This window comes from Drosophila novamexicana, unplaced genomic scaffold, assembly GCF_003285875.2.
Source record: "Drosophila novamexicana strain 15010-1031.04,08,12 unplaced genomic scaffold, DnovRS2.1 tig00001554-arrow-arrow-pilon, whole genome shotgun sequence".
Taxonomy (NCBI): domain Eukaryota; kingdom Metazoa; phylum Arthropoda; class Insecta; order Diptera; family Drosophilidae; genus Drosophila; species Drosophila novamexicana.
In genome coordinates, this window is record NW_020824866.1 from 16,717 (window position 1) to 44,678 (window position 27,962).

Here is a 27,962-nt window from a genome sequence, read left to right on the forward strand (position 1 = left end):
CGTCTTCATATTCGGTTTAAAGGCATTAATTCTTTGCTGTTTGAAGCAGAAAAAGAATTCCTATTGAATTCCTGCTTGGAATGGCAAAGACTAGCTCAGCAAAACCTTAGAATGCGGTATAATGTTTGCTTGAAAGATCATGAAGTGAATTAATAGTTATACGAGCGCGATTTCGTTTCTTGGAATGTCACGAAGGTATTAATAACAATTTTAAGCATGGTCTTAATTTCCCCAGAAGAGGAATATAAATGTCTTTAATGTCCGCTTGAGAGATCTTGAAATTGATTTCTACTTATACAAACGTGATTTCGCTTCCTGGAATGCCACAAATTAGTTAAGAACGTCTTTCGTTTCCTAGAAGAGCACAAACGCATCGAGCACATAATTAAGCCTGGTATTTATCTATTAAATACCTGCTTCAGAGATTAAGAAATGAAGTTCTAGTTAATCGAACGTAATTCCGTTCCTTGGAATGTCACAAAGAACGTCTCTAAATATGGCTGTCGTTTCCTAGAATCCCACAAATGAACTTAAAACGCCTTCAAATCTGCTATCAATATATTACATGTCCGCTTGAGAGAACATGAAATTAATTCCTAGCTAAACGAAAGCAAAATCGTTTCTGGGAATGCCGTAAACGTCCTTAAAAATGGTTGCAGCTTCCTGGAATCGCTTAAGCGAATTAAGATCATAATTAAACCCTGCCATAATACATATTAATATCTGCTTGTAAGATCAGGAAATGAATTTCTAGTTAAAGGAAGGTACGAATCCGCTTCTTGGAATGACACTTATTTATTAAAAACCTATCTTAATATGGTTTTCGTTTTCTGGAACAGCGCAAACGAATGTAAAATGTCTGCAAATGGGATATAAATATCTTAAATGTCTGCTTGAGGGAACATGAAATGAATTTCTAGCTATAAAAAGGCGATTTTGCTTATTGGAATGGCACAAGTCAATTGAGAATATCCTTTAGCATAGTTTTCGTTTTCTGGAATGCCACAAACTAATGAAGAACTCATTTAAATGTGGTATCAATACATTTAATGTCTGCTTGAGAGATCATGAAATGAATTTCTAGTTATACAGCACCAATAAAAACAGTTATCATTTGTCTCTGCTTGTGCTTGTGTGTGTGTGTTTGTGTGTGTTGTGTGTGTTGTGTGTGTTAACGAGCAAACAAAACGCATTTTCCAAGACTGTCAAAGAGTGCTAGAGAGAGAGAATCAGATAGGAGGGCGAGCGTGTGTCTGTTTGTCTGTCTGCGTGTGTGTATGTGTGTGACTTGTGTGCCAGTGTTGTAAAGTGCGCAGTGTAACGCAGCTGAGCGAAGTGCAAATGAGCGAGCGTTAAACTGGGGAAAATGCGTTTCTGTTGCAAATTGTGAGCGTTGTCTGCTGTCTGTCTGTCTGTTGTTGTTGCTGTTGTGTTCCCTGTTGTTGTTGCTGCTGCTGCTGCTGCCCTCAAATATGCTGACCCAGCGAGGCGACCAGCTTGATAAGCTGATTGCGCTTAGCCTTGATCACATCCTGATGCAGCGGCTGAACACCATCAACGCTATCATAACGATTCACATAGTCGGTCAACTGATCGGCCATGCAAATGACATGAATGCCGCAATCGTAGTCGTTGCTCTGCTGCAGGCAGCGCATGCCCCGGAAGCGAGCATGCTGCATATCGAGCACATCCTTGATATTATTGATCAGCTCCAGGGAGCAATTCGTATTGCCGCCGCCGTACGAATCAAAATGAAAGAAACTCTTATCCGGCCGCGAGGCAACAACCAGCGACCAATGTGCCCCGCCCCGATCGCGCGAATGGCTATCATTCAATGCCATAAATATGAAAGGTTTGCGCAGCGCCTGATTCTGCGCCACCAACAGGCCGTGCAGCTCCTTATCGTCCATATAGAGCATGCACTGTGACATCTCTGGCGTGACAAACAGAAAGTCAACATTCGATTTGTATTTAACCTCCTCCAGATAGGCAAAATAGAAATTGAGTATCGCATCGTTTAGCCAGTGGGGTCCATGCAACAGCTGCACATCGCTCATTCGTAACGCATTTTTGCTCAACGATGCCAGAATTGGATCGGCACGGGATGCTTTCGGTTTTTTGTTGTGCACAACATTTGTGCTGCTGCTGCTGTTGCTTGAGCTGGCCGTGTTGTTGTTGTTGTTGTTGTTGCTGCTAATGTTGTTGTTCAAGTTGCTTGTGTTTAGGCTGTTTGTTATGTTGATGTTGCTGTTGTTGTTGTTGTTGCTGCAGCTGTTGTTGTTGTTGCTGCTGCTGTTGCAGTTGTTGTTGCTGCTGCTGTTGCAGTTGTTGTTGCTGCAGCTGTTGCTGTTGTTGTTGCTGTGGCTATTGTGGTTGTTGTTGCTGCAACTCAAGCTATTATTGCTGTTGCTGTTGTTGTTGTTGTTGTTGTTAATGTCACCGCCATGGCCATCGCCCATGGCATGCTCGTCCAGCTCGCTGACCAGCTTGCTGCTATTCTCATTGGCCGCCTCATCGGCGGCAGCGGCAGCCGTGGCAGCGGCCGCCTGCACTCGGCGCTCGGCGCGTTTCTTCTGGCGCACATTGCGCGGCATCTTTTCAATCCAAGTTGCGGTGGCTGCAAATCAATCAACAAATGCGTACAGCAAGTGAATATATATATATATAAATATATATGTATATAAATATATTGTTTATAGGATAGGAGGCGCGTATTTATAGTTAGTTTTAGGTCTCGTTTACTTACGCAAAATACAGTTAGAGAGGGAGAGGGATTCAAATGAAAAAAGCAAACAAATAAATTGAATTTTGTTGGGGTTCTGACAACTTCTTCAACAACTAAGTAGTTTGTAATTTGTGATTTTACGTGCGTGCGTGCGTGCGTGTGTGTGTGTGTGTGTGTGTGTGTGTGTGTGTGTGTGTGTGTGTCTGTGTGTGTGTGCGTGTCGAAACTAGCATGTAGGCGGCACAATGCACAGCGTTGCCAGATCGTCAACGCTTAAGCTTCGGCCTTCACGCTTTTCGATTAATCGAATTGTTCACTCGCCAATTACATATATATATCGATTAATTGACCTTCCTTACATATCGCTCAACAATGTACAGTTACATGCGTATCACTCTTCTCTTCTTCTTTTTGAGCGTATTCTATTATTCATTTGCGCGCATCCCGCAGCTCAAGCGAGTCTGGCCGCCCTGTGCACTCTCTCTGTGCACCCTGTGCTGTCAGCAATTGCACAGGCTGCTGGCATAACAAATCCTGTTAATTAATTTAAATGTAATTGAATTTGCTTGCTTTCTTACAACCGATATGCCCCTTAAATTCTTGGACAGGCGGCAGTTTCAGATACCAGAATCTTAAAACATTATACATACATACATAGTTAACTTTAGAGTCAATGTACATACATATATTCTGCTTATTTGCCACCTTGGATAACATCTTTACCAACACTGTCAAAGGCGATATGTGGGCACGATTGTTTGTTGCATTGTTCTCGCCTTTTTGACATCCAAAGCGTAAAGTTCGCGATACTGAGGCATTTTTTTAATTAAACAAAAACGGAAGAGTTTTTGGGTTATGGCTTTGTTATTATTGTTAAGTCCGATTCGAATCGATTCGAAATTCCTGCTTTGAGGTTAGGTTTGTAAAAGCGATATTCGACATTCATGAGCTCCATTTAATGGCCATATTTAATGGCTGAGTTGTATTTGAGCGAATTCCTTGATCCGAAGCATTGTAAAAATGTAATCGGAATTTCGAGTTTGAACCAGTGGGCCTTAAAGGCAGTTCAACGCTCACCTATCCATCTCTGTTAACTGCTTACAGGGTATTCGCTAGTTGGGTTGCCAAATTTCTTTTCTGCTCATTTCGTTTGTATTTTAACTCATTTCTTTCAGTTTTCATTTTTGCTGCGATGCGGCGCGGTCAGGATTTATTTAAAAGGATTTGTCGTCCTCGTCGTCGTCGTCGTCGTTGTTGCCGTAATTTCATTTACTTTCCAGATGCGACGTGTTCATATGCCACGCCCCCGCCGCGCCGGCAGCACGCCCTGCGCCTATATTCAATGTGCTCGGCCTGGCAATACATATATCTGTGAAAAATAACATTAACGCCGAGCAGGATACGCGCGACATTCAGACAAAAAAAAAACATGAATAAACGGAAAGGGTTTTCCACGCCGAATTTTAAATACCCTTACGATATGCGCAGAGAATGGGCAAATCCATAAATGCGAAGTTTCTTCATAGTTTCTGGCAAATATTGAAATGTATTCGCTGTACAAATTTATTTTGCCCATAGACCTATATGATATAGAGTCTGATATTGATGAGATCTAGCTTATGGCTAAGCGTTAGGGTAGAAATCGTATATGTCAGGTTTGTTCAAGGTATTTTGAAAAAAAAAAACAAATAAGTATTTCAGACGGGCACAACTGATGATGCTCTGATAAGGATTAGATTATATATATTACCTTATGGGCTACATATTTCATGAGAAACTTCGAATACCCTCGAGCAGGGTATAAAAGGGAAAGCATAATACTTATGAAGAGACCAGCGTGTGCGTGACTCATTTGCATACATATATACAAATATATATATATATATATATATATATATTACATACACTATATATATGTATCTCTGATATGGACTTATCCGTGTGACCGAAAATCTTCTTATCCATTTGGATAATGTCATGTGGAGGCTGTTTATGGCCTGCGGCTGAGCTGGTCGCCAGCTCATTTAAATTAACAGCTTCTGCGTGCCGTAGAGTGGTAGGGGAGAGAGGGGGGGGGGGTTGGCTCATTCCGGATTGGGACCGCGGCCGAAACTGGGGGACACGCCGCATAGTCGACGCCATTTGGGGTTTTTTTTTGTTTCTGCCAGCTGTTTAAACTTTAATAAATCGATTTGTGGCACCAAAATTGAATTTGCTTTCATTGTGCTGCTTGACTATCACGTGCCGATACCCTGTATTAAAAGATGACCATAAATGGGGTAGCTAGACACTGTGTTTAAGCCTGAAACACTTGGAAGCAAGGCTGCCTGCCAGACAATTGGGCATAAAGGCATATGCATACATATATGTTACAAGGACTGCAGATGGGGCTCCAAGCCAAACTGATTGCGATTAGGGGAAATCCAAAAAGGAACCGAAACTTAAGCCGAAATTTGAAACGGTTGAACTTAGGCTTATAACTCTAAAGCCTTTCAAGCCTTGCCACAGGGTATTTCATAAACATTACTCCAAGCTTCACTCAGTCTGTCGTTATACAACACTGTCAAGCAGCAGCTGGCGCAGCAGTGGAAGCGACTCTCATTCAAGTTAAATATGCATGCAGAAAAGGAGGCAACTGCCCAGACGAGCGTCAAAGCATGGTGAGAGGGTGGGTGGGAAGGGGGACAGGGTGGGGCATGCAGCTGTGGACGGTTTAGAGATTCGACTAAGGTTGGCCGCACTAAAAACGCGCTGACCCCCAAATACCCGAAAAGCAAATGCTACTTAAAATGCAATTATAACATTTAGCGCAAAGAGCGTAGTTGCCTGGCAACTGCAGTAAAAGAGAGAGAGAGGGGGGGGAGGTTAGGGAGTGTGAAGTAGTGGTAGGGGGGGCTAGGGATGATGCACAGCGAAACTAAGCACATAAGGGGCCCGGGTGTGGAGCCTGAGAGGTGAAAAGCAATCATAAAAACAAATATAATTACAATAGAATTATTTAGATTTTACTCAAATTAAAGTTAAAGGTTTCGCAACTCAAACCCATTTTAAAGCTCTTGTGTGCGGTATTATAATATTGTCCGGAAATGTGCAACGCATAGAAGCAAACATTTGCGAGTATAAAGAGTAGACATACATATATATTCCAGATCAGCATCAACAGCCGAATCGCCCTTCTGGTCGTCTCTTTCTATGCAAACTAGTCTCCATCTTTCCAACTCTCTGTTGCAGACTGAGCATTTGTCGGATCGGACTACTATATCCTATAGCTGTCATTGACAAAGTAAAAGTAGGTTTCTTTATTTGGAAAACTTTTCAAATTATCCAGTTATCTGGATCAAACCCAGCATTTATATGTTTCATTCTATACCAAATTTCATCAAAATCGGACTACTTTATCTTTTTTTCTTGACCAAACTTTGCATTTCTTTGCAGTTACATTATTTTGCTCACATATGAGGCAAATCTTTTCAAGATGCACAAGAAATCGGTCGAAGAATGAGTTTTTTTCTGTCAAAACATTTTGCTTTCAAAGCTTTACTCATAAATCTGGCAAAATTATTCTTGCATCTTCATATGAAAATCTTAATCTCAAATATACTTACAATATTTTGACACGGGTCGAAATTTCCGGGGTTTGCTTAAAAATAGCATTTCGATATCGATTTTTATCGATTACTTTTATACGGCGCAATTTATCGATTGTCGGAAAAGAACTCACACTGCGCGGGCAATAGGAGGACCTACAGCTAAAATTTCAGTCTCTAGCTCTTATAGGTTCTGAGATCGATATTGATTGAGATTGATCCGGATATATATATATATATACTTTATGGAGTCGGAAATGCCTTTTATGGCCTGTAACATACATGTGCACAAATACATTATACCCTTTTTACCCATTTTCAATGGGTTCAGGGTAAATGGATTGTAGAAATCTGTTCTCGAGTAACTTTACTGGAATTTATATGATTCTCTTGGGGTTTGAAGAACTACGTCTTTCCATAGAGTTAAGTTAAAAGCATATCTCAGCTTGTTTTCAATGCAAGCAACTGCATACCAAATTTGATAGCTTGATATCTTACAGAAGCCGAGTTCGCTGGGACTTCTAGGGTATAGAATATTTAGTTGAAAAGCAGCTTGGTTCGAGTAGATATTTATTATACCCTGAGCCCATTTAAAATGGTTAAAAAGGGTATATTGTATATGTGCAAAAAATAAATGTATGTAACATAATGTATGTAAGTATATATGTATATTCTTGATCTGCATGCTCTGTCTGTCTGTCTGTCCGTCCGTCTGTCTGTCCGTATGTATGAACGCAAGGATATCAGAACCTATAAGAGCTAGAGATTAGAGAAATATTAGATGTAGGTCCTCCTAGTGCCAGCACAGATCGAGTTTGTTTCCAATAATCGATAACTTTCCCCATTTCCAAGTAATCGATCAAAATCGATATCGATATCCTGATTTTTGGGCAACTTTGGTAAATAATAAGCGCTAGAGTCACCAAACTTGACATATAGCATCTAGAATAGTATATATATTTGCATTTGGTGTTGAAGGATGAGGGCTCAGGGTATCCCCTAGTCGGGAGCTCCCGACCAGGACCGTTTACTTGCTTTATTTGCAACGAATGGAGAATTTGATGTCCGCTTTTGATGCTTTTGAATAAGCAGCTTACAAACAAATATTTTCAATGTTTGTGCGACATTGAAAACTTTTGTAAGTTTTGTTGTTCACGATAATGATGATGATGATAATGATGTTAATGTTGATAATGATGATATTGTGCGTCCAATTGGAAGCTGCCAGCGTAAAAGCAAATGAAAGCATTGCAAAATCAACCGAAAAAAAATCTTAACAAAGAAAATAACCATATTGAATTCAATTATGCATATACATATATTATGTGTATATGTATATGTGTTTGTGTGCTTAAATTGTAATTGAAAATATTTTCCAATTCGTGTTTGTATGCATTTGAGTTAGTTTTTATACCCTGAACCCATTAAAAATGGGTATAAGGGTATATTGTATTTGTGCAAAATCCAAATGTATGTAACAGGCAGAAGGAAGGGTCGGAGATGCTATAAAGTATATATATTCTTGATCAGCACCAATAGCCGAGTCGATCTAGCCATGTCCATCTCTCCGTCCGTCCGTCCGTCCGTCCGTAGATGTAGGTGCTCCTAGCTCCCGCGCAGATCGAGCTTGTTTCCGATAATCGATAAATTACTCCGTTTCCAAGCAATCGATAAAAATCGATATCGATATTCTGTTTTTTGGGCAATTTTGGTAAATAATAGGAGCTAGAGTCACCAAACTTGACATATAGCTTCTAAAATAGAATATATATATGCATTTGATGTTGGAAGAAGAGGGTTCAGGGTATTCCCTAGTCGGGAGCTCCCGACTAGAACCTCTTGTTCATTTGAACAAACGGATTATATGTGCTTTGATATCTGTTTGGCATTGTTAAACGTGCCTTTGCCATGGTTTCTGTTCAGATTGTTGCCGAATCTTGTTGTTAGACATTCCAATTAAAATGCGCCCAAATGCCATCAAATAGCAACAACAAGCGGCGTGTAAGTGTCAAGAATGCTCGGCTAGCAGATACCCTGTAGCAAGCGGTTTGTCCAGCTGTTTTTCCTTATCTGTAAAGTTCGGCTTGGGTTTGTGTCTTGGCTTAATTTTCCATAGAAAATGTTCATTTCAATATGTATATATCATTTAATTATGTTCAATTTCATAAACTTTAATATTTCACAAGTTTACAAAATAATGTCATTTATATACTGTATGGGATCGGAGATGTCTTCTTCATGACAAAATTTAAACACCCTTTTAAAGGTTTTATAATATGGTTTGGATTGGTTTTGGGTCTTCTTCTTACGAGAATCTGGCTTTAGATTCGGCTCACATAGTTAATAAACATGCTTTAATTCCAAACTCAACCGATTTGAGCTCGCTTCTAGCCCGGCTTTAGGCCACGTATTTATCATATATTCTAAGCATATCTAAAGTCTTCAGTAAAGATACTTTACACTTGATCCGAGAACGGGCATATGCCAAAAATTGCCCAAGTCTAGCTTCTATAAACTCTGAGTTCGTTCAGTTGGTTGAATTGATGGATAAACCGTTTCTACCTGAGATACACGTTAACATAGCCTCCTTTGGCTAGCAAAATTCATGCACTTTTTATAGGGTATATCGGCTGTAAAAATAACTACAGGCACAGCTCTTAACTCGAGCGTTTCGCAGCGAGTCGCCGCAACGACAAAATGTTTGCGTTTTATTAACCCGAGCGATATGATTTTTTATATGTGCCACGTTAAAATATGCATAAAAACAGAAACAACAACAACAACAATGGCAAATGCTGTGCTGCAGTAAATAAAAAAATATGGAGCTGAGCAAGAAGACACCCAAAAAATGGGACAGCTAAGCGAAATGCGTACAAAATTGACAGCAGTTGGGGGTCTTGTAAGTGTCGTGGGTTCGGGTTCGGGCTCGGGTTCGGGTTCGGCCCAGCCAGATAAGTTTCTAATGAAATTTCCACACACACGCACACACACATGCACACATAATGTCAATGTTCAGGGACGCGTGAAGGCTCCAAAATTGTGTAAAACTTTAAGACTGAAGCGCAAAATTGTCGCAAAAAGTCTCGAGAAGTGAGGCATTCGGCAACTAGAAGAGCTAGAGAAATTTGGTATATATATATATATATTCTATATTCTATATCCTAGGCAGGCTAAGCTGGTTATTTAAGTATGCACAGGGTAGTACAGTATTATCAAAAAGCAGGAGATATATTCGATTCCATAAGGTATATAAATTGTTGATCAACCAACTGGATATAACCAAGTCTCTCTGTCCCTCTGTCTGATTCATGCGAACTATATATATATATATATATATATACATATATACTGTCTGTTGTAGACAGATCGGAACCCTATAGACCCTTTATCACATATCTGCCCTTTTTGCTCGATAAGCTTGTTAACTTTTTTGCTTACCAAGATATCTGGCTTTCTATATTATATAGCACTATGGGCAGAATCGGACGAAGAAAGCGATTATTATATGACAAATATTCGATGTTCCCAAAAGTTGCTTTACATTTCTCACATATCTGCAAAAGGGAAATGTCTAGAAGGGTATTTGAGGGTATTCGGTAGAGGTTGAGGTTGATGCCTTCTCTCAGTTTCCACAATATTGAGGCTGTCGGGAGACTTTGTGGCATATCCTCTATGTCTTGGTTGGATGAGGTCCTTACGAACGAAGCTTAAGTCTGCCAAGTCCACATATGCATAGAGGAATAAAAGCGCATTACTGTGTGCAGGGTATCTCCTAGTCGGCCTTGCCGTTTACTACTTGGTATGGTGGTGTTGTTGTGGGCTGCTGTTTTTCAGCTTGGCCAGTTTTTCTATTGCATACTTCGAGGGGGATCAAAAAATATGTTTTGCATCTCTTTTTTTTTTTAAATACTTATTAACCGCTTGCCGCACACGTTGTTGTTGTTGTTGTTGTTGTTGAGTTGTCAGTGTTCCTCTTGTGGAGTGCATAACTTTGGGGCGCTAATTAAATGCGCAGCGAGCCAGCGAATTGCCTGTCAGCATACCCCAGCATCCCCCAGACTCCCCTCTCCATGCCCCACGACCCGTTTGGCAAAAAAAGCCGCCATCGTCGCCAAACACGTAATTGAAATAAAAGAGCTGCCAACTTCGGGCGCCTGGGGTCATTGTAACACACAACAACCTCCCCACCCCGCCCACACACACGCACACACACACACACACACACACACTCGCACACGCACGCAGACAGAGCGGAACTCTGGCACACACCTGAGCACGCGCTTCTGATGCCTGGTTTTTTATATACCCTGTACGCATTAATGAAGCAAAACGGGTGTATAGCATAAGACAGCATCATCAGAGAACTTACCTTTTGTATAACTGACTTTCGGCTCAGTCGAAATCGCATTTGCAGGGCTAAACCCTTGGGTATAATTCCCAGATATGATATGCTTACACGGCATGTAATTGTAATTTGTAGGGCCAATTCACAAATGGACTAAAGTCATTATTTAAGGCGAAGTTAATTATTTGGCAGGTGCTTGTATTGCGTATTGCAGGGTATCTGACAGTCGAGCAGGCACAACCACTTGACTTCTTTATGCCCCTGATAAATGCCCCCAAATGCGGTAATTACATAAGTGCCGCCTGAGCCTAACTGTCGGTAATCTCAGACTCCGGGTTGTCGTCGCACACACACACACACACACACACACACACACACACACACACACACCACGTGTGTGGCAATTCTTGTGTTCTTTTTGTTTCAACATTATAATGTCATCATTTAGAAGCCAAAAAGAGCCTACATTTTGAAACTTTACGCTCTTCAACCTTTTCTTTCGAGCTTCGAATTTTTCTTTTAATAGGGTAGCCAAAGGGCATCTGACTAATGTTAAGATATATGTAACACATCCAATTATTAGCTACTAGTACAGTGCAATTGTGTGAGGCTGATTAAGTTCGAGAAACAAGTGAAATTGGAGCACTTGGCAGCTCTCAAATGAGTTAGAATTGGCACTAGAAACAAGTGGAATTGGAACCCTTATCGTTCAAATATTGAAGCTTTGGCACACAGTATTAACATTTAAGCTAGAACTGCTAGAAACAAGTGGAATTGGAACACTTCTGGTTCAAATATTGTAGCTTTGGCACACAGTACTTACACTTAAGGTAGTTGTTCAAAGAAAATTAGTGTGAATGGTTGAGAATTTGTGTGTCGAACTGCTAGAAACAAGTGGAATTGGAACACTACTCGATCAAATATTGAAAAAAAAATTTACATTTAAGGCTAGTTGTTCGAAGAAAATGAAAGTGAATGGTTGAGAATTTGTGTGTCGAACTGCTAGAAACAAGTGGAATTGGAACACTTCTCGATCAAATATTGAAGCTTTGGCACACAGCATTTACATTTAAGCTAGAACTGCTAGAAACAAGTGGAATTGGAACAGTTTTCGTTCAAATATTGAAGCTTTGGCACACAGTATTTACATTTAAGGCTAGTTGTTCAAAGAAAATGAAAGTGAATGGTTGAGAATTTGTGTGTCGAACTGCTAGAAACAAGTGGAATTGGAACACTTCTCGATCAAATATTGAAGCTTTGGCACACAGTATTTACATTTAAGGCTAGTTGTTCGAAGAAAATGGAATTGTAACAATAAAAAGCTACTTTGCATGGATCAGATTTTCAAATAGAAATGCTCGAAACAAGTAAAATGAAGGAAACGCTTATCGATATCTTTTGCATTTGGCTTAGCTCGATAGCCAATATGCCGCTTCAATGGCAGCCGGATCTATTGTTCAGCCATCCAATTTACAAGTACAAGCTACTTTGTTATTATGATAACGCTTAGCTGGCAAGCAGGTTTCTCTGCAATTTGTTTGCATCGAAAGGGATTTAATACATGGCTAGCTTCAATGTGAGTTTGCGATTTCAGGATGGCAAACAAATTGCGGAAATAACAATACATTGAAAAATGTTTTATCCTGGCCAAGCCTCTATACTACCCCTCCCCCCTGCCCGCCCTCTGGTCCCCCTTTTGGCAAGCAGCTTATGAACAGCTGTCGGATATGTTTTTCATCTAGTAAGTACACCCCCGTGCCCATTCCAGCCCCTTCTGCTGGCACCTGCTCGCTTTTATGGTTGAAAAATAATTCGACTTTTCATAGCCAGTGCATGAAGGATGCAATGAGGCGTCCCCACACAGCCATGCCGAAGCTAAGATAAACATACGCAGACACAATAAATTTAATGGCATTTTCAAATTGCGTTTGGGCACAAAATGTTGGGTCTTCCTTCCTTACATAGTCTTTTTTTGTCAAGCTTTTGTTTTCTGCTTTCAAATAATCAATGAATATTCGCAGCAATTAATAATCTAAAACCTGAAATTTGATTTAAATAAATTATATTTTACGTAACATTTGCAAGCCTCGTCGGAATTTACTTTTAGGGATTCGTGTATCTATCTATGTCTGTTTTTAATGTACGCATTTCATTAAAATTCTGAATGGTTTGCCAAGGATCATCTGCCAGACATTACAGACTTTACATATTAGTAATTATTATATATTAATTTATTTATATATATGTATATATATATTTTATATTCTTCATTTCTTATTTTACACTTATACTAAATCATTCTCAATCCCATTCTCCTCCTCTCTTTCCATCTGGCTCTTTTCCTCTCTCTCTCTACCTGCCTATCCCCTTCGATCTCTGCCTTTCCCCTATTCTTCTCTCTCTCTCTCTCTCTTTTTTATCCCTTTCTTAAGACAGCTTATCTGATGTTGGATTTCATAAACGTTTTACTGGCTCCCCTCTCTCTTTCATTCCCTCTCTCCCTCTCTCTCTCTCTCTCTCTCTCTCTCTCTTACCCCATCTATCCCCCCTCCCCCCACTCTCTCTCTCTGTCGTCATCCCTCTCTTAGGATAACTTATATATGTTCGTTATCATAAACGTTTTACTGGCTCCCTTCTCTCTCTTCGTTCCCTTTCCCACTCTCTTCATTTCTCTCTTTCTGCCTCTTTTGCGATAATTTATCTCATGTTTGATTTCATAAACGTTTTACCGGCTGCAAAAACTCGTTTCTGTATCGTCTGCTTGACCATTCTTTTGCTTTTTAAATCTTTCTTCATCTCGCAACAGGGATTTAATATTTGCTTTTCGCATTTGTACTGTATTCGGAAACGTTTTACTGGCATATTTTTGAAAACATCACAAACCCGCCCATATACTTATTTTATTATAGAGATAACTATCAGTTATTTGCGAATATACATACCTTGTGACTTTAATGTTTAATTTAACTACCAGTTTACTCATATGTTAACTACTTGCTTATGTAACTAGCGATTTAACTACTAGTTAAATATAATATTAACTATCTACGTACTTATATGCCTACCGACTTAGCTACCAGTTAATTCTAGTCATGATAGCGGATTTGACTAGCAGATAGCTCGACGCATGCCTGACTTCTTACGTATATATAGTAACTGATTTAACTAGCAGTTAACGCCAATATTTATTTTAAAGTGCATCCCCTAGTCGCATATGCGCTACAGCTGAAAAATGCTCGCAAGCTAAAAAACAAGCTTCGCGCTGCTGTTGCCCTTATTACCAGACCTGCTGCGACAGCCCCCACAAGCTCTTGTGCTCATTTGTCAAAGGACAAAAGGCAGCATCCAGGCAGGTAATACCAACTGCCACGCCCCCCGAATGCCGCCCGTCCGCCATTTTAGCAATCGATAAGAGGGCAAATTAAAATTGTCTTATGGCATCTGACTTTTCACTTCTTTGTCGCATATGTTGCACAAGTAGAATTCAGCGGCAGCTGATGGTAGGCTAAATTTAACATCAACTGTGACATTAACTTCTCCGCCGTAAAAGGCCGATCTGTGTGATCAGGTCGCGTGTGCTAACGCCTAATGCAATTGGAATTTTCAATTTGCCTGCGAGCTTTCAGCCGTTAAACGAGCCGAACATCAATTTTCATTTTTATCTGGCGATTGTTGGCTGTTTCCTGACTTTGTCCTCTGCCTCTGCACACTGTCAAAGGAATTTACAATTCAATTAAGTACACGATATAGAAGCACAGAAGTTACCTGACTAAATCGATGTTTACTACATGATATAGTTCTTCGATCTAACCTAACCTGGATATTCAAATCAGATAAAAAAAAAATCATGAAATAAATAGACAAATTGTGTCGCATATCGCAAAGGCATTCTTTTTGTATGAATGAGTATATATTTGTATGTGTATGCATGCATATATGTATGTATGTATTTACGCGTGCATGTATGTGTTTAAGTATTATGGTTTGTTTGACAACTTGTGTATGTACAGGCATTGAGGTATGCATGTATGTGAATGTGCTTGTGTGTTGTGTACACACCTGTATGTAAGTATATATGTATGTAAGTTTCTATTATTGTCTGTAAGTATACAAGTGTTTTGTACGAAGGGACTTAAATATAGTACTAAGGATAAGTATTATATTTATGAGTGTGTATGTATGTGTATATATGTATATTTATGTATATGTATATTTATATCATAAGTATGAATGCATGCATGCTTGTTTTCTAATACGAAACGCAGAGCAAGCGACCAAGCTTATTTGTCGCTGTGCTGCAAATTTAAATAAAACGAATTTCCGCCAACTGCTCTACTCCTCGATTCTCACGAATTCAAGTAGGCGCTGCAGGTTTTCATGCTTTGCTACTAGTGTGGTGATTTTTTTGTGTTTTTTTTTCTGTGTATGTATGAATGTGCATTTAAATTTATGTATGTACGTGTGTGCTGTTATGTATATATTCCTGTATACATACATGCATGTATGTATGTATGTATACAAGCATGTATGTATGTATGTATACATGTATGTATGCATGCATGTATGTATGTATGTATACATGTATGTATGCATGCATGTATGTATGCATGTATATATGTATGTGTGTATGTATGTATGCACATATGTATGTATGTATGCATGTATGTATGTGTGTATGTATGAATGCATGCATGCATTGATGTATGTAAATGTATGTATGTATTTGATATGTGTATGTATGTATGTATTCTATTCTGTGTATGTATGTACATTTATGTATGCACGTCTGTGCATATATATGTATGTATGTATGCATGTATGTATGTATGCATGTATGTATGTATGCATGTATGTATGTATGCATGTATGTATGTATGCATGTATGCTTAAATGCATGTATACATGTATGTATGCGAACCATGAACAAAGAGCCAAACCTGAAGAAAATCGAATGGGTTTTGACCAATGTGGGAAATTTTGATTTATGTACCAAATTGATCTAGAGGGAGCGAGAGAATTGTCTATAGGGATATTTGCCAAATCGATCAATGCGTTACACATGTCACGACCAAGTCGCTACACCTACTCACAAGAGTATGCAAATGCGACCTATTTAGACCCTGTTGCAGACCGTTTTCGTAGTCAAGCCGTGAATCTAGTTAAAAGAGAGAGAGAGAGAGAGTTGCTCGCATACATTTTGCACAGCGGAAGCTCCGCAGTTGCGTCTTTTCAACTTCTTGTCAAAGTTACTTTCTGTCTGGCCCTGGAAACGTAGCTGGAGGTTATTGCCATGTGAATATTAAGTACGCACACACAGGCTGCCCGGGTTGAATGAAGGGCGGAGCACATGCGGAAGGAGTCGCGTTTGCAGCCAAACTGCGCTTTGCTGTTGACTGTGTTGCCGTTTGACTGTGCGCCAGAAAAGGATTCGCCTTCGCATATTTATGAATTTAGCAGCGACTTGCCTCACATATTGATGGCATATATGCATTGAACTGGCCAATGGGGGGCATACGATGAAGTCCAATTTCCAATACAGTAGTGTACCACACAAGTCAAAGAGGAAACCAAGTGCCCAGCTGGGGGAGAGTTGCTCGAAAAACAATATTTCGATATCGCTTTTTATCGATTGCTTGGGGGGCACGTTATCGGATATCGGAAACAAACAGCGCGGTGTATAGCTCTTATAGCTTCTAAAATCGACCTGTTCTAACCATTCCAAAAAAATAATGTTCTAGTCGGTAAGGAATTTGTTCCTAGACTCCGATCTTTGGTGCCTGGACTCCGATCCTTCAGATACTTTTCAGGGCATATTTATGACATCCACATGTGCGTAAAATCCAAGGCAGACCCTTATTCCGGGTCTTTGTATGCAACCCCCATACGAAATGTGATGTCTCCAGCTATTCTTAAGTAGGATTTCGTTATCGATATTTATCGATTATCATCGATGACTTTAACTAAACTGGAAACATGCGAACATACAGTTGGACAGGGCTAGTTCGACTCAGCTCGTTGACCTGATCAGGAATATATATATATATACTTAATGGGATCGGGTATGCGTCCTGCTGCCTGTTACATACATATGCATAAGCACATTATACCCTTTCGCTCATTTTGCAATGGTTTCGTGATATAATAATAAAAAGTATATCTAAAACGCATGCATGTAGCTGCGGACTATTGTGAGACAAATCTGTTTTTTAGCCGAGCGAGAAGTCGCTGTCAAACGTTAAAACGGAAAAAAACGACTAACTAAATAACCAAAATTGTGACATTTGCGCAACTGTTTTTTGTGCAGGTCGCAGATAAAAGTCGGGACCTTTGGCATTTGCCCCAATATAAACAAAACTCGGCATGTGTGCATGGCTGTGTGTGTGTGTGTGTGTGTGCGTGTGTGTGTACTCTCATATTTGACAAACGGTCAACAAAACCAGAAAATGACAGATTAGATGCGAGCTGAAGTGTGACCAGGTTTGCAATTCGCTTGAAATGCCACAGAAAAAATGTCAACAGGAAGCAGCTAGCAGCGCGAGTCAACTGCAAATATATCCGTAAGTTCACAACCAACATTGACATACATCTCTATACATCCAGCTGATGTATAGAGTCAGCCGATTGACTAGCTGACTAACTGATTGATTGAATGAGCGTCTGATGACAGTCAGTCTGACACGACTGATTGACTAGCTCACTGATTGATTGCTCGACTGATTGATTGACTGACTTACTGATTGACTTACAGACTAGCTGAATGACCGATTGAATTAGAGACTCATTGACTGACTCACTCAAATGATTGACTGACAGTCGATTGATTGACTGACAATCAACTGATTGACTATCTGACTGACGGATGGATCGACTGATTTACTTACTGGCTGATTAGCTGACCAACCTATTGAATGAGCGACTGATTGACTGAAAGTCGACTAATTGAATGAATAGTCGATTGATTGACTGACAGATGATTGACTAACTGAGTGAGAGATGGATCAACTGATTGACTGAGAGTCGACTGCTGAAGTGACTGAAAGTCGACTGATTGACTGACTGATTGGCTGACTGATGGAGTACAAGGTACAGGTGAATTTATATTTCCTCGAAAATGGTCGAAAAAGTCTAAGCAAAACACTTGCCCTGGGCAAGGCCGGATAACGCACTCTAGTATTGTATATATATATATGTGGGGCACAACTGTGGCAACATTTCTTTTTGGCAAATAATTAACAAAGTTTCCTTTTTTACAACTTTACTCCATTTGGCATATGGCTTAATTTCTAAATTTGCGTTTGCCAAGTTTTTGCTTAGCTGCTGCTGCTGCTTTTTGCTCTTCTTCTTCTACTTCCCTTTTCAGTTGGGCGCTTTTAATTAAATTAAAATGTTTCAAACATTTTTACGTATGTTTATGTATGTAATTAAATGTGGAGAAAAGCAACAAGTTTGTGAAATTTAAATCGTCCAAGTCCGGCCAAAGGCATTTTATACGCTTCCATGTGGGGTTTTCCAATTTCGTTACGAAATGGGTAACGCGTATCAGGAGACGCCTGACAAGCCATAAAATAACTAAATATTATTGATCAGTAACAACAGCCAAGCTGTAACGATAGCTGTTAATGTTAAAGATCATGCAAAAGTTCATGGTAAAGTATTAACTAAGCCATATCATTTTAAAGTTTAGTTTAGTTCATAGTAGAGTTCATGGTAAAGTGCATTGTAAACTTAACGGTACAATTGTAAGTTAAAGCTCATGATAAAACAGATGGCAATGTTTAAGTTTCTGTTAAATTTCATATTGAAATTGGTTAAGTTCATAGTAAAGCTTATGGTAAGGTTCATGTTAAAGTAAATGTCAAAGCTCATGCTTAAGTTTATGGTAAAGCTAATGTTAAACTTCATGTTAATGATGCAAAGTGAAATGCAATTAAAGCACAAAATGCACATTAATGCACACATGCTAAACATACATATAACTTAAATATTTCTAAATAGATTTCAATCAGGCTTGTAATTGTCTCTGTGTGTGTGTGTGTGTGTTAATGGTTGGGTGTGTCTAGGGCCGACAGCATAAATCAAATGTGTGCCAGCGCATGGAAATTATACTAATTAATAATACATATTGCTAATTAAATGCCATTCATGAGAACGCCCTGGACCGAGACCCTTTTCTGTTGCATACTTTACCGGGCACGTTTCACTGTGGGCGTTATTTATATATTTATGTATTTGCCTATAACGTATATATATATGTGTGTGTGTCTTTGTGCTTGTGTGTGTGCGTTTACGTGGCCCCCCTAATCACTGCCCATCCAGCAGATCGCATTCTAATGGTCAATGGCGTGGCAAGCAATAGGCGTCCGGTTTTTATGGCCTCAAAGAATTTCCAATTGCGGCGCAGTTAAAACTGTCAGCTGTTTGTTCAGGGTGATTTGTGTGCGCGGCGGGGTTGGGCGGCGTGTGCAAAAAACGAGGCGTCAGTTTATGGGAATTTAAAGAATTTAAATGCTGTTAACATACCACAAATGTTATAGAAATGTTATCGATGGCAGACATTATGTAAATCGGCTTAGTGATGGTAAAATTATAGTTTCGATAGCTGCTCGCATCGTTATCGATCTGCCTATCTGATTTACCGTTCATTTTGCGCTCAGTGCACTAGTGATGGGGGATATCAAGGAGGGCGGGCGCCTGCCTTCATTTGCGTTACCCTGAACCCGGCGCCTTGGTACCTTTATAAGCATACACATACACACACGCACACAAATGCCAAATCACGTACTGCGGCCGTGCTTCTTCGTGTCTTAGCCTCACATGAGTTCGTGCTTTTCTGAGTTCGTGTTGCACACGTATCGTGCCTGGGCACGCGCACATCTCTAGCGGAGAGTGCAGTTCAAAGACACGCGAAAGTCATGCAAAGTCAAATAAAATTTAGCACATTTATACAAATTTATATATATGCACACATTTATATACATATATATATATATTCGAAATGTGCCTTGGCGCAGTGTTTGTCGAGGGTTTGGCATGTGTCCGCCTTCATGTGTGATTGGCTCGACTTGGAGATGCCTTCGCTTTTGCCTTTGCCATTTGGTTGACTCTTTTGCCGCGTGTTTGCCAAGCCGAAAATTTATTAGAGCTTTTACATTGGCACTGACGTGGTTATGCTCGGCATTAGCTCGGCATCAAGAATACATTTGGATGAAATATATAATATGTTGCCCTTGCAACTGTAGCTGAAAAGCCGCATCAACTGTTTAACAGCTGCGCTCCGGCATGAATCGTTAATCGATTGTCAGCATCGGCTCCGAATGCCAAGAGACTGGCAAGCGATATAAGTCTATTGCGTATGGATTACTTATTGTTGCTATTGTACGCCTTTTGCAGTGAACGAGCAAGTGGCACAGCCATAGACTCGAGCTATTCACATACTCACACATCGGTCCGTCCGTGGATGTTCCAGCAGTCGATTTATCTCAGTTCGATTAACGATAACATTTATGGGCTGCGCGCCTTTCGATGACGATATTCGTAAATAGATAAGTTTACATAAAGAGTAGCAATCGATTTATCGCTAACGTGGGCTTTTCGATTGTCGATGACGATGTCAAGATGATAAATAGTCGCCTACATTTTGATATTATCATAATTAAACACACAAACTCTGCATCACATAAAAGACGTCTTCAAGCCTATGAAGCATATATATTCCTGGTCAGTATTAACGTGCGATTCGATGCAGTTTTCAAGCTATCAAATTACTTTGTCAGAGCTATCATATACTCTGTCATATAGCTTTACAAGAAATTGCCCTACATATATCCTCTAAACCGTATCGAATCGTCTTACTATACCATTTGGCTCCTAGAGAAACAATCGATCCTAAAAAGCCTTCGTATAACTACAAGGTTATTTAAGCTTTTGTTTGGATTATATCGCTGTCTAAGGTCCTGTTTACATGATTCTTTCGAAATTTTCTGTCTCTATTGACGATGGACTAGATGTTGAATGCACTAAAACTTGCCCCATTAAAACGATACAAATCGTTATCGACATCTTTGCTTTAAAACGTATATCGGCCTTGATCTCTCGTATATAGACTCACCTGAATAGCATATTTATGCCCTGCAAATGTTATAAATAAACGCACTTCGAAGTTATTCAAGAATTAGAATATAATTGTTAAAAATGTCAATTTGAAGCATTTGGCGATTTTGAAGCGAAAGTGTTTGTCGAAACGCAGAAACGTGTCAATGCTTTCTAACTTCATGGATACCAATATAAAAGCTCGTAAACGCGTGCATCTACGTATGTACATACATATGTGTGTGCGTGTTTATGCATGTGTGTACAGTTATGTACAGCTACATATACATACATATACGGTCTCATATGGTACTCAGCGCAGCATATAGCGGCTTTATATCGGCCGACAGCGCGCCTTTTGTGCGCGCTCAAAATGAATTACGCGATGCTAAACAACTACAACAGCGGCAGCGACGGCGGCAGCGGCAGCGACGGCGGCAGAGGCAACGGCAGCGAAAGAAAGAACAAGGAGAACAGCACCTGACAGCTACTTCAAAGAAGAGGGGACAACGGCGACGACGGCGACGGCGACAGCGACGTCAGCGTCGGCTTGCTGCACGTTGTTGTTGTTGTTGTCGCAAACATTTTTGCATGTGAAAAGCCATTTGCACGCACTGTCATTCACTAACACCCGCCTACAACGTACGCCCCCCCCCCCCTCCCCCACGTCCAATCGTGTCATTGTCTGCCAAGGCATTATATGTATGTATGTATGTATGTATGTATATATACTTTCGTGTTTTTGGGCTTCTGTTTATGCTCTGTGCACACAATGAAAGTGAGTCTGTTTGTTCGTATTAACGCCATTTTGTTTTTCGCCGCAATGGCTGCCGGAGACTTGAAAGGGGGGGGGGGGGGGGGGGGGGGGGGGGCTGCAGGGCTGAAAAAACTAAAAAACATATATATTGCTGGTGCGGTTCACGGTTCGAACCGGCTTTCTGCTTATAGATTCGATGCAACCGAAAAGGTTGATTGATTTTCGGTTTTCGGATTCGCTGAATCACAAAGTCTGAGAGTCTGGAACGGCAATGCGAACAGAGCATGGCGCAATCGGTAGCAGCCGAAAAGCAAAGCTTTTGTTTTAATATTCTATGTTTTCCGTCTAATTTTCATGCAATTTGGCTGCAATTTGCGTCCTTTCCGCCCAAATGCGAATTGTTAACAATTTCATTTCGCCGCGGCGAGCAAAGCGAATCGAACGAAAGCGAAAGTGAATTTAAGGGAAAAGACAGCGCAGAAAAGAAGGACATGGCTTGGTCGCTGATGGGAAGGGATGGGGGAGGGGGCTGGAGGGGGTTGGCAACGCCAAAAGCAGCGACAAATAAATTAAATAAAAATTTGCGTGGCCCGCTTTTTGTGCCCTTTGGCAAGAAGGAAATGAATGATTTATGGCGCACAGCAGGTCGAAACACGCAGAACTTGTGGGTGGGGGTGGGAGGAGGGGGAGGAGGAGGTGCTCCTTTTGCGCCGTGCCCTCGCTGCCTAATCCTTTTTTGTACTAATTTATTTACTTTGGCTGCCTTTTCAACTAAGCGCATAAATCAAATAAGCAAATAAAAATCAATTAGAACTGTTCTTCTACTTCTTCTTCTTCGCCTGTATATACCCTGTAATTGGCATGCAAATGTTTGTCATGTCTGTCAATGTTCTCATTGATCTCAGGGACAAATTTGTGCATTCGCTTACCTGCCTTTTGATCAACCCGAACGGAAATAAATGATGCAGGTAAACGCAGTGCGCAGGTACAGGGCATCTGCCGGTCGACTACTCTCGACAAAGTGCGCATTTTTTGTTTTGTTTTTTTCTTGTTTTGTCCACGAACTGGCTTTAAAATTAATTAAACTAAAAAGTTGCGCCAAAAATGCAAAGAAATTCATTTAAGTCGAAGGCTGACAACTTTTTGCCTGGCAACGAATTGGTAATGAAGTCGCCGCCGCCGGAAACATGCCTCAGGGACTCCAAGAGGCGATAGTGGAGCGGTACGAAAAGTCAGCGAAAAGGAAAATCTTTCTAACTTGACCCGACCCCTCCCCCCACCCCCTCCCTCTCACGCACCATGCATGCAGCAGGAATTTGCATTTGTTGTAAGTCCTGGCCCCTTCGGCTATCAGTTACAAGCGCCCCTCCCCCGCCCCACGCCCCCCCTCCATTACCAGCCCATCTATAATGGAAGGCCATCAATTTGAGCAACTGCACACAAAAGCCAATTTGAAGCTCGAAGTGTCGTCCCAGCCGCAAAATTCACATAATCCACAAATCCAAATGCTGCACGCGGACAGGTAAAACAAAAGCTACAACAAATTCCATTCTCTCCGTGGCTTGACATGCAAATACCCTGTAAATCGATACTGAGCAGAAATCAACAGAAACCAATTGAAATCGCCTATTTATCGCTTTCTTATCTTCCATTTATAAAAAGCGCATATCGCCTATTTATCGCTTTCTTATCATCCATTCATAAAAAGCGCATATCGCCTATTTATCGGTTTCCTATCTTCCATTCATAAAAAGCGCATATCGCCTATTTATCGCTTTCTTATCTTCCATCAATAAAAAGCGCATATCGCCTATTTATCGCTTTCTTATCTTCCATCAATAAAAAGCGCATATCGCCTATTTATCGCTTTCTTATCTTCCATTCATAAAAAGCGCATATCGCCTATTTATCGCTTTCTTAACTTACATCACTAACTAGTAAATAGCGTAAGATATCGCTTATGTATCGCCTGGCAGATAAATTCGCGATAGCAACAAAATGTCCCAAAAATTAAAACCTAAACGGAAGGAACGAGCAAATTAGGCGCTGATAATTAGAAAATTAAGTTAAGTGACTTTTTCAATAGACGCGAATTTTGAAACAGATTTGTATAAACATTGACCTGATCGACCCCATTCGCTAAGCTAAACACACAATGGGTATAAAAAGCAAATGTGAGACATAAATCCTATTCAGGATTCCCAGCCACAAAGGCCATACTCAAGGCGAGCTATCGGAGGCCAGTTTCTGTAAACCAAATGAAATATATTTAAATGCATTATATGGCACGTCAACACGCATACACACACACACACACACACCCGCGTGCACACACACATGTGAAATAAGGAAAACAAATTCGAAGCTCATTATCATGCCCATTTCAATATCAATTTCCGGACATATCGCACTTGCGGCAGACATGAGAAATCCTTTCAGACATTTTACAAATGTCCCAAACCCAGAATTCATTTCAAATGGAAAACCTATATATGTGTATGTGTGCGTGTGTCTGCGTGTGTCTGTGGGGGGTGTGGGAAATTGTTTGCTGTCAGCTGTTTGCAGGCCTTTTTTGGCCATGTGTGGCCCGGTCGGTCGCCGGGCCAGGTTCCGGCTTTGATGTGGCCAACAGCAACCCTCCAGAGACTGGTTACAAACTAAATTTGCATAATTCGCACTGCCAACAAACACAAAGTGCTGATTAGTTTGGCAAATCAACCTCTGCCCCCCCCCCCCCCCCCCCACCCCTCCCATCCCCACCCACCACATATCACACACGACAGCAAAAAAGTGGTTCTAGTCGGGAGCTACCAACTAGGGGATACCCTGAACCCTCTTCTTCCAACATCAAATGCATATATATATTCCATTTTAGAAGCTATATGTCAAGTTTGGTGACTCTAGCTCCTATTATTCACCAAAATTGCCCAAAAAACAGGATATCGATATCGATTTTTATCGATTGCTTGGAAACGGAGTAAGTTATCGATTATCGGAAACAAACTCGATCTGCGCGGGAACTAGGAGCATCTACATCTAAAATATCAGTATCTAGCTCTTATAGGTTCTGAGATCCTTGCGTTCATACGGACAGACGGACGGACAGACGGACGGACAGACGGACAGACAGATGGACATGGCTAGATCGACTCGGCTATTGATGCTGATCAAGAATATATGTATATACTTTCTGCCTGTTACATACATTTGGATTTTGCACAAATACAATATACCCTTATACCCATTTTTAATGGATTCAGGGTATAAAAATGAAGAAAAGTCGACCCCTTTCGAGCGTGTCAGGCAAATATGCTGTTTCGCAGCAAAACAGCATTTTTGTGGCCTCAACTTTTGACCAAAATTCAAAATCTCATTTCGGGCCAATCTCGTATAATCCTTAAATCTGCCAAATACTTAAGCTGCAATTAAGTTATTTAGGACTTGCAGGTTATTCAACCAGGCCAGCTCTAACTAAGTTCATTTTAAAGCTATTTATACTCTATACCAATTAAAAATGACTCAATCGGGTATACTCGGGCTGTGGCAATGTATGTAACAGCCAGAAGAATGCATCTTCCGTTCTTAAAGAACTTGAGCACAAGAGTAAAACGATTTATTAAATGTTAACCGAACCGATTAAGCAGGATCAATAACTATCGATACATAGACATTTCAATTGGTAGACTTCTTTAAGAAGATTTAATACCCTTGAAAAGAGTGAGAATAGGGATTTGATATATACATATATGTGTGTATATACATATACACACACAAAGGACAAGTTTATCTTTTGCTTTCGATATAATTTCCCATTTCAATATCATCGATAAGTATCGATTTTGAAATACGATTTTGTTGGTATATCTCGGAAATCGAAAAAGCAGGAGATTTTATAGGAAGGATTTCGTATAATATGCAGATTGGAAATATGTATATATATATATATATATTCTACTTTTTCCGACCTCTTTAAAAATGGGATTTATATGGGTATGTGCTCATATTAACTTTATGAGCACCAAAAATGATTACGATCAATTTTGCGTGATGTGGCCGACGGGTACAGTCACAGTGGCGAGTTTACAGGGTATATCCCAGTCTTACATCTTAGACTAAAGTTCTTAATCTAGTCACGAAAGCAATTAAATATATCTAATTGATATGACGAACACTTTTACACATTGGGAGCTTTTAAAATTATCAATATGTACCTAGACTAAAAAACTAAAAATCGATATTTATCGATTCACGGAAACGGGTGGAAACGGCGGAAGTTTTGAAGTAAACTCGACCTGCGCGTGCATTGAGAAAGACATTTCAAGTCCAGCTTCGAAAGTCTCTAAGATCGACAGATGCACGGATGCTGCAAAAAATCGGTATACCCTTGCTTACTATTTTGCAATGGGTATATGGCATTCTTAGAATGGGATTTGAACGCATTATTAGATTAATAACGTCAGCTACCCAGTGTGTATCTGATGAAAAGCATAATTGTTACAACCATTTTTCACGTATTTTCCGCAACAGCAGGTGGAATTTTCAAAATCGCTGGAGCACGCCCATTTGGTTGAGAACATTGAGTTTTTAAGGGGATGGTTTAAAACTATGCTTGCAACAAATCGCATTGAGTTTCGCCAAGTCAACCCATTTCCACCTAAGGCGGTGGATTTGCCGAAAAGTGTGAAACAATCAATCGAAAGGCGATCAACAATCAGTCAATCAGTGAATTAAGACAAACACTTTTCTGTATACAGATTGTAGTCAGTAATATAATCAGTGATGCGATAAGTTAGCTATAAAATAAGTTAGAGTATACGCTGATCGGTGTACTTTTCGATCCTACAGTCTAAATAGTACATACGATGACTGGCAGCGATGTGGACGAGTCAAAGGCTGCCAGCTTGCACATGGAATGACTTAAGCCTAAAGTGCCTTAGTCTAGATGAAGAAATCTCGACAACTGGAGGTCATCTCAGCTTGAGCGGCTGAATGTCAGCGATTCCATGCTCCAGAGCCGGCGATTTGACGCTGGCCAAACACGTTGCTTGAAGGGATTTGCCAGGCGGCCGTTTAATGCATTCGTCAAAGTAGCACTTCTCCACGTTGTGCAGAAACTCAACGAGCAGCTTGGCATCGCCCCCATTGGGTCCCGCAAAGTACTCGCATTCGTAGCCATGTAGCCTGAGGTCGCGCAGACAGCAGTCGAGGAATTCGGAATTGGCCGAATACCAGTTGTTGTGCCGCATTAGGGGAATGCCGAGGCGTGAGCGCACAATGCCCGTCAGCCAGGTGTCATCGATCCAGAAGATGGGCATGCGTGCCGCCTCCGCCACCAGCCTGGCGGCAGTGGGCACATTTGTGATATACATCCAGCCGGATAGATAGGCCGGATAGAGGGCGTGCGAATACTCCTGTCGTGTCACATACCATTTGCTCGCCTGCAGCCGTATCGGCCGCTTGGCGTCGAGCACAAAGCCCGCCAGCAGGGTGCTGCTGGTGGCCAGCGCCGGCTGGCTAAGCTCCAGAGATTCAAGATAGCGCCGCAAATGGAATACATCGTAGATGATGTCATCGTCCAGCTTAATGATGAATTTGGCGCGCTGCCGGCATTCACCGGCCGCCCAGCGCAGACCCATCACATGCTTGTAGCTGAGATTGCGATAGTCCTCCACAAAGTTACCCTGCAGCAGGTCCCCGAAGCGCGCCTGTTCGTTAGCCAGCTGCGCCTGTGTCAGGAAGCGTTCACGTGCCGGCAGCGCGGCCAAAAGAAAGACGCGTTGCAGCCCCATCTCGGCCAGCTTGCTCTGGGCGATCGCCTGGCGGTGCGCGGCGCGCAGTGCATCATGCCCCGCATACGAGGTGACAATGAGCACAGCTGGGTGGTATATGGATTGCAGGATTAGTTGGACAAGCATGAAACTATGCGTGGCACGACTCACCCAGCAGCTCCCGTTCGGCCCGTCGACACACATTGCTGGCCAGCAGATAATCAAAATCGCTCAGATTCAGCAGGGGGCCAGCTCCTGGCTGCAGCTGCTGCTTCTTTGCCAGATGAGCGCTGGCCGCAACTGTTGACTTGTCCTCGTCGCTGTTGGCTGGCAAATGGACAAGAAACTCATCCCGTTCCAGTTTGCGGCGGGCGGCACTCTCACGCAGCGGACTTGTTATGTAGCTGATGCCCAAAATGATGAATACGATTAACGATATGGCAATTGGTAGCAATCTGCAGCCGCGCATGCGCATCTTCAAACATTCTATTATCTTAGAGCTCTGTGTGTTGTGTGTGTGTTTGTGTGTGTATGTATGTGTTTGTGCGTGTGTATGGTGTGTGTGTGTGTTTGCGGCCAAAACAAAAACTGATAAATAAAAATAATATGAAAACTAGGGATGCACAAAATGCATCGATGTTTTCCATTTAAAAATCGTGCTATCGATATCGAACCATCGAGAGTAGCAATA

General features: G+C 41.0%; 2 protein-coding genes across 2 annotated transcripts; both read right to left on the reverse strand.

Moving 5' to 3' along the window:
- Positions 1–1,045: 1,045 nt before the first annotated feature.
- On the reverse strand, positions 1,046–2,594 carry LOC115767975 (sentrin-specific protease 8-like). The gene is made up of 2 exons (XM_030712374.1): positions 2,484–2,594; positions 1,046–2,177 (listed from the first exon to the last, which is right to left on the reverse strand). Exons 1-2 carry the CDS (start codon positions 2,592–2,594, stop codon positions 1,467–1,469), a joined length of 822 nt encoding a protein of 273 aa, XP_030568234.1. The 3' UTR covers positions 1,046–1,466.
- A 23,683-nt stretch (positions 2,595–26,277) lies between these two features.
- On the reverse strand, positions 26,278–27,837 carry LOC115768004 (N-acetyllactosaminide beta-1,3-N-acetylglucosaminyltransferase 4). Its single transcript, XM_030712414.1, has 2 exons — positions 27,443–27,837; positions 26,278–27,378 (listed from the first exon to the last, which is right to left on the reverse strand). The coding sequence occupies exons 1-2, from the start codon at positions 27,744–27,746 to the stop codon at positions 26,471–26,473; spliced, it is 1,212 nt and encodes a 403-aa protein (XP_030568274.1). The 5' UTR covers positions 27,747–27,837; the 3' UTR covers positions 26,278–26,470.
- Between the last annotated feature and the right edge of the window lie 125 nt (positions 27,838–27,962).

Bases quoted from the DNA above. Each gene is read 5' to 3' on its own strand.
- LOC115767975 (XM_030712374.1), bottom strand. From the start codon at position 2,594: ATGCCGCGCAATGTGCGCCAGAAGAAACGCGCCGAGCGCCGAGTGCAG. The intron at 2,178-2,483 runs GTCAGCGAGCTG...AACAACAACAAC, and splicing joins ATGAGAATAGCAGCAAGCTG to AACAACAACACGGCCAGCTC.
- LOC115768004 (XM_030712414.1), bottom strand. From the start codon at position 27,746: ATGCGCATGCGCGGCTGCAGATTGCTACCAATTGCCATATCGTTAATC. The intron at 27,379-27,442 runs GTGAGTCGTGCC...TATACCACCCAG, and splicing joins GGCCGAACGGGAGCTGCTGG to CTGTGCTCATTGTCACCTCG.